At 38.4% G+C, this 6,046-nt stretch overlaps 1 protein-coding gene across 1 annotated transcript in view; it reads left to right on the top strand.

Moving 5' to 3' along the window:
• The window catches only part of TRAPPC2 (trafficking protein particle complex 2), a 6,803-nt gene extending 2,176 nt beyond the window's left edge, over positions 1-4,627 (top strand). Inside the window, exons 3-5 of the mRNA XM_027891777.1 lie at positions 1,326-1,468; positions 2,294-2,381; positions 3,253-4,627. Of these exons, the coding sequence (XP_027747578.1) occupies positions 1,326-1,468; positions 2,294-2,381; positions 3,253-3,351 (330 nt within the window). The 3' untranslated portion in view covers positions 3,352-4,627. The remainder of the gene's footprint in view (positions 1-1,325; positions 1,469-2,293; positions 2,382-3,252) is intronic.
• The last annotated feature ends 1,419 nt before the right edge of the window (positions 4,628-6,046 follow it).

Consider the following 6,046-nt stretch of genomic DNA (forward strand, 5'->3'; position numbering starts at 1 on the left):
TAGTGTCCCATAAAAGATCATAAATAAGGCTACTCAGACTCGACTTAGTGTGAGGATGTGTCGGATTGTGGAAAAATTAATTTTCTGCATTCTGCTAATGGAAGTAACTCGGCTCAGGTAACCTTCTTGTCTGACTGAGCTTGGAGTACTAATTTTGGTCCTAAGAGAGAACCTAAACTTGATGTGCACTGAAGGGGAATGAGTGGACATTGATATGTTTTGGCAACTATTACTGCTTTTTCTGAGACATGCCACTGCAGTGTGAATTCAGTGCCAATGCACAGTGCCCTAAGGCAAGAGGTTTGCGTAATGTACGTGGTAAATCAGCAGAAGCTTTGCCCCTTTGACTTCGCTACCTAGTCTCTTCCTCAGTATGGCTTAGTGGAACTTGCAAAGCTGTTAATGGACTGAGCCATACCTGATTTGTGGGAAAAACTGGGAGGTGAGAATGGCAGTAACAGGATCCCTGTATTATGAGACACAGTGCAAAACTACTTATTTTTCCAGTCTAATATATCTTACAGTGTAGTTTCGTTCTGTATCTCTTCTTGGCAGATGTCTTCTGGTGTTCTAGGTCTTTGCCTACACAGCTCTTTAGTGATAGGGCCAAACACTGATCACTCTTATGAAGGCCATTGATGTTTATTACAGGAAGAGATGCAATTTACTTCTGGAAGCACACATTTAATACAAGTTGCAGGACATTTTCCTGCACTAGGTTTTAGGAAAAAGAAGACCCCCAGAACAATAAAACAATCCTATTTCTAGGTAAATAACATGAAAGGAACAGAATCTTTTGGTGATATTATCAGTACACCTGTCCTCTGTATGTCTCTGCTTTCCCCATCTGTCCCCCAGATTTTACACATTGTTCAGTTTCTGCCAAATTTGACAGAAACATTACAGTCCAAAAACTGCTACATTGGTGTAAATGTCACAAAAATAGGTGTCTGAAAGGAAAACTACATACCAGGGCTCTCTTGGGAAATGATTTAACTTTACCTATTGGTAAACAAAAGAATTCATGCTTGAATTCATTCCTAAGTGATAAATATAGGCTTTACTGGTTTTTCTGCTCTCAAGACTGGTTTTGTGATGACCAATGTTTTTGTGATATTATTATGATCTTTTTTTCTCCCTTGAATCGTGACTATATATATTTGTTTAATTTAATTACAGGATGGCACACGTGGCAGAAAAGCAGGGTATATGTAACTTTATGTAACTTGAGCATGAGTTGTTTAGCAACTTGAGCAAATTATTGTTTATATTATTTCACTCCTTTCACTGAATTACTAATCCTTTGTCTTCTGGGAATACATTAGGATGATCATCGTCATCTCAACCAGTTCATTGCCCATGCTGCTCTTGACCTAGTGGATGAGAACATGTGGCTTTCTAACAACATGTATTTGAAGACTGTGGACAAGTTTAACGAATGGTTTGTTTCTGCTTTTGTCACAGCTGGGCATATCCTTCCCTATTCTCTACCCTTATATTCCTATAGGAAAAGCTTTTTGCCAGAAAGACATAAAATGAGTCTGGAACAGATTTTCTCTGGCTATTCACTGTTATTTTTAGAGTCACCAGCTTCAAGAAGAAATATGTTGGGAGGCAACATATTTCAGCACAGCACAGCAGCTGTTTCAAATTGGGAACAATTGGAAGGGTTAATTTTTACTTTTGGAGGAGCTGAAATAGCCTAATGAAGTGTAGAGCTCACATGGAGTAGAGGAAAAGTATGAGAGGGTCTAAGCAAAGCTCATATGATTCTCTGTTCCAACCCTTTGATTTTGTGCTAGAGAGAAGAGGTGGGGATGAATACACTTTGTGTCAATGACACCAGTCATAAAAATGCAGCATCGAGGCTTGATCTTATGTACAGGTAGTCCTAGAAGTGTTTGTGGAGAAATATTTGTTATACATAGCAAGTAATATTGAATGTAATTTTAACTTTGGGGTTTATGGTAAAGTTTCAGAGAGCATCATCTACATTTAGAAATATATAGCTTTAGAAAGAACAACCTTGAATAGAGTGGTGATTATTTTCAAATAGGGTAATTTTAAAATAAAAAGATAAAGCTTTTTAAGTGTCACTGCTTCAGTTACTTCTTTAAATGTTTCCTCCTGAGAGTCACTGCTATTTCATGTACAACCAAACATTTTAAGTATATTAAGTATATTAAATATATTAAGTATATTAAGCAGAATTAGGTGTAGGCGTAAATGCTTATCTCAGGGTATGTTACATATCTCTCTTCTTCTTGAAAGTTCTGTTTTCCTTAATTGCTGTACATATGAGATTTATAATGCTTCATGATGTAAGGCTAGAAGATGGAATTAAGAACTTCTTTAATGATGTATATGAGTTGTATATAAAGGTAAGAACCCACTTCTTATGGTCTTGCTGCAGTACTTTTAAGCATGTTCTACTGTACATGATCAGGCACACGTGTTTTAGCATGTTTTCTCATGGGGGCCTGTGTAAGTGGAGAAGCACCCATGCACATCAGCCACAGTTGGTAATATGTGGCACAACGTGCTTTGTTTTGCATTAAACAGAATAGATGTTTCTCAGTTGTTATAAACTGTGCTCTTTCAGAACTTAGTCTTCATTTTAGGCTAGTGTTCTTTTCATGGAATAGAATGGTTTGGGTTGGAAAGGACCTTAAAAATCACCTCATTCCAACCCCCTGAAATGGGCAGGGATACCTTCCACAAGACCAGATTGCTCAAAGCCCCACCAAGCTGACCTTGAACAGTTCTAGGGATGGGGCGTCCACAGCTTCTCTGGGCAGCAGAGAAGTTGGGAGGCATTTTGGGGCAGTGTTATGTCATTAATGGTGATAAGAAAATGAAAGGACTGTTCTACAGAGCCTGGTGGCAGTGCTTCACTCTCAGCACACATAGCCCTGTTCTCACATCCCAGCGGCATTTCCACTAGATGGGGTAATGGCAAAGTGTCATGGGAAGCATCACCATCTCAGTCTCCTGCAGGCACTCAAATTATGCTAATTTCCTGGAGAAATTTCAGCTGGTGTTGTGATGGATTTGTTCTGAGCAGCTGGTGCTAGGGGATGGCTCTGCACATACATGGGGAGAATGCAAGGGCTTGGAAAGACAGACTGTTTAGGAGTTCTGTGCTCTTAGTGGCACTAAATAGGCCAAAAGCTTGTAGTAGATTTCACCTGAAGTGGCATTTTCCAGGGCTGGATTTGTGCTTATTGGTAAGTTTTTTTTTTCTTTCCCCAGTTTGCAATGAATCCATTTTATGAACTCAATTCTCCTATTCGATCTACTGCCTTTGAAAGGAAAGTCCAGTTCCTCGGGAAGAAACATCTTTTAAGCTGAATAAATAAATTTGCTGAGTGAGTGTTTTTTTTCATACTTTCCTGACTCTTTGAACTATTACTCTTCTGGTTAGTTTCCTGCATGATTGATATTCATCTTCTGAAGACTGATAAATTGGGTGCTGAAGGAGCTTTTTCTTTTTGACGGTACAGATAAGAACAGCCAAACTCCTCTGGTTAAAATACATATCTTAAGAAGTTTTAGAACGTGAGAGGCTGCGCAGGTACAAACTGAGACATTTGGGTGTCAATGCATATGCAAAGTGTAAGCGTCTTACACAGGGTGGGAGGAAATCAGATCTAAATGCAAAAGATGTCTCCAGCCATCTGATTTAATATGAGTAAATGGGAATTCATGTTTGGCCTAAGTGGTTAATTTTGTTGTGAACTTTGCTACTTGCATTCCTTCACTAGAAAACTTACTCTGCAGAGTAACCAGACTAACCTTACACTTTGTGATAGTAAATCAGGTCTCTATTTATTAATGTGTAATTGTGTGTATATAAAGTGCTCAGTAAAAATAAGAGGACAGATAGAAAAGCTGTCTCCAGTATTTCAAGAAGCTTTGAGAAAAAACTTAAAAGTTTAAAAGCTTATAATTTCAAATTTACCATATGTTTAGTGCAATACATGTTTAGCTGCAGTATTGCATCAATGAAATGAAGTAGACCAGAACAGCCATGTCTGCCCTGACATTAATTCCAATTCACACCCAAAAACCCCCTAAACTAAATTTACATGTTTAAACCCACTTCTTTCCATTACTTTTCAAGTGCTGAAAACTTTCTTTTTGCAAATGTATTTAGAGTTGGATCTTTGAACCATGAAACTCCATTTGTTGAGGTTTCAGAAAGGCATTATTTGGCCTATCTGGCTCCTATTCCATTGTAAAATGTGTTAGGGACCCTTTTGCAAAACCTACCATCATTCCAAACCAGTAATTTTTAATATGCCATATATGTACCTAATATTTTGTTTAGGTTTACAATCCTTTAAGTATTCTGTTCCTTTTTGCAGCAAACCTGTGCGAGCTATCTTCTTGCACTTTTTTTTTTAATGTCTGAAAAGTAATTTCCAAAGGAAGTGGCATGCTGTTCTAAGAAGTACATTTTGCGTAGTCTGTATAATTAAAGGGACCACGTGTATGTGCTATATGTACAGTCAGTCATTATTTCTACACTTACTGCTACACTGTCACTGTAAAATATACCAGGAGAAAAAAAGAACATGATATAAAGATTGCAATATTTACCTTAAATAAAACATGGAATGATGCAGTATGTATGTGTGTTGAGTTTACCTGAAATGCTTTAGAAGAAAGCTAGATAACCACGGTAACATTACCTGGTGGGGTGGCAGATGAAGATGGGAATACTTGTCTCTGCAATGTTATTTCATACAAAGGGCATTCTGGTAATACTTTGTAATTTTATATAAGTCAACTGATTTTCATTTTTTTTTCTATATACATGAAAGCAACAGAAGCACACTTGAGGTAAAGCATTCTTGTCATATGACAAGGAGCAGCTGTTGTTTTCTGCCTCCTCCTCAGCAGGTTGGAAACATTCTTCCAGCTGGTTGTAAAAATATTAACAGTTAAGATCCACTGAGGAGGTACTTTACACAGCAGTAAAAAAAGGTTTGGCAAGGATGGAGGATTAGTGCTAACAGTTTCCATCACTTACAGAAACTGTGCATTTTTTAATAACTTTACTCGTTGCTGCAGTAGGACATGAAGTAAAATGAAAGCACTTTTTTCCTTGCCTGATCTCTGAAGGCAGTTAGTCAAAAGGTGCCCCAATACATCTTTCCCTCTTTCTTCTGAATATAGGAATTGTAGATGGGAAATGCAGTCTCAGGTCTATCTAGGCTTTATGAAAACAGGCTGTTACTGACCAAAGGAAGAATTATGTCCTAACTCTAAATTTATCATTATAGTTTGCAGTTGAGGAGCAGTCTTGTGACAGAACTCTCCAGGGCCTTGGCCAGGTAGCTCCAAGTTCTCTGTGCATGGAGGAACACCTGTTTATGCTTTCTACAAGGTTCTGTCACAGTTTAGGTAACCTGTCATATCACTTCAAGGAAGATCCGTTTGAGGTACAGGTGTTGAAGAAAGCAGCCTGGTTCTGGCAGCAGTCTCATGCTAAGCACTGATACAGTTTGCTGTGACATGAGCTCTCAGCTGCCCTGGCTAGTTTCTTCTTCCCCTTTCCATTCTGCTGTCTGTTCTAACAAGCATAGCTTTCAGCAGTCCCACCGATCCGCCACAACACTATTTTTTGCTCCTCATTTTCAAGGACATCTGGAACTTTGCATACATGTTATGCAGTATGTTCTGTCACTCTACAGAACTCTAAATAACCGCTAACAGGACCCCATAATATTTGAGGTACATCAGCACGTGAAACAAAACAGTGAATTGAAACATAAGCCACAAATGCCTACCTTACACGCAAATGGAATGATACTAAGCTTTTACAAAGTACAGAAATGAATGGTTGTTATTAAGCATTATTTTTTTTGTACCTATAACTGCTTGTCAGAAGACTTTTGCTTCTGTGAGTACTCAGCAGTCTCCCTGTGAGACCAATTCCTGACCTCAGCGTAATTCCTATAATTACTACAGCCACTTCTGTGATTAGTGTACTGTTGTGGTAAAACAGCTCCCAGGGCATAAGTAATACACTTCTATAGGA

The sequence above is a fragment of the Empidonax traillii genome, unplaced genomic scaffold (assembly GCF_003031625.1).
Source record: "Empidonax traillii isolate 1590-97213 ecotype Southwest subspecies unplaced genomic scaffold, ASM303162v1 scaffold329:size853407, whole genome shotgun sequence".
Classification (NCBI taxonomy): domain Eukaryota; kingdom Metazoa; phylum Chordata; class Aves; order Passeriformes; family Tyrannidae; genus Empidonax; species Empidonax traillii.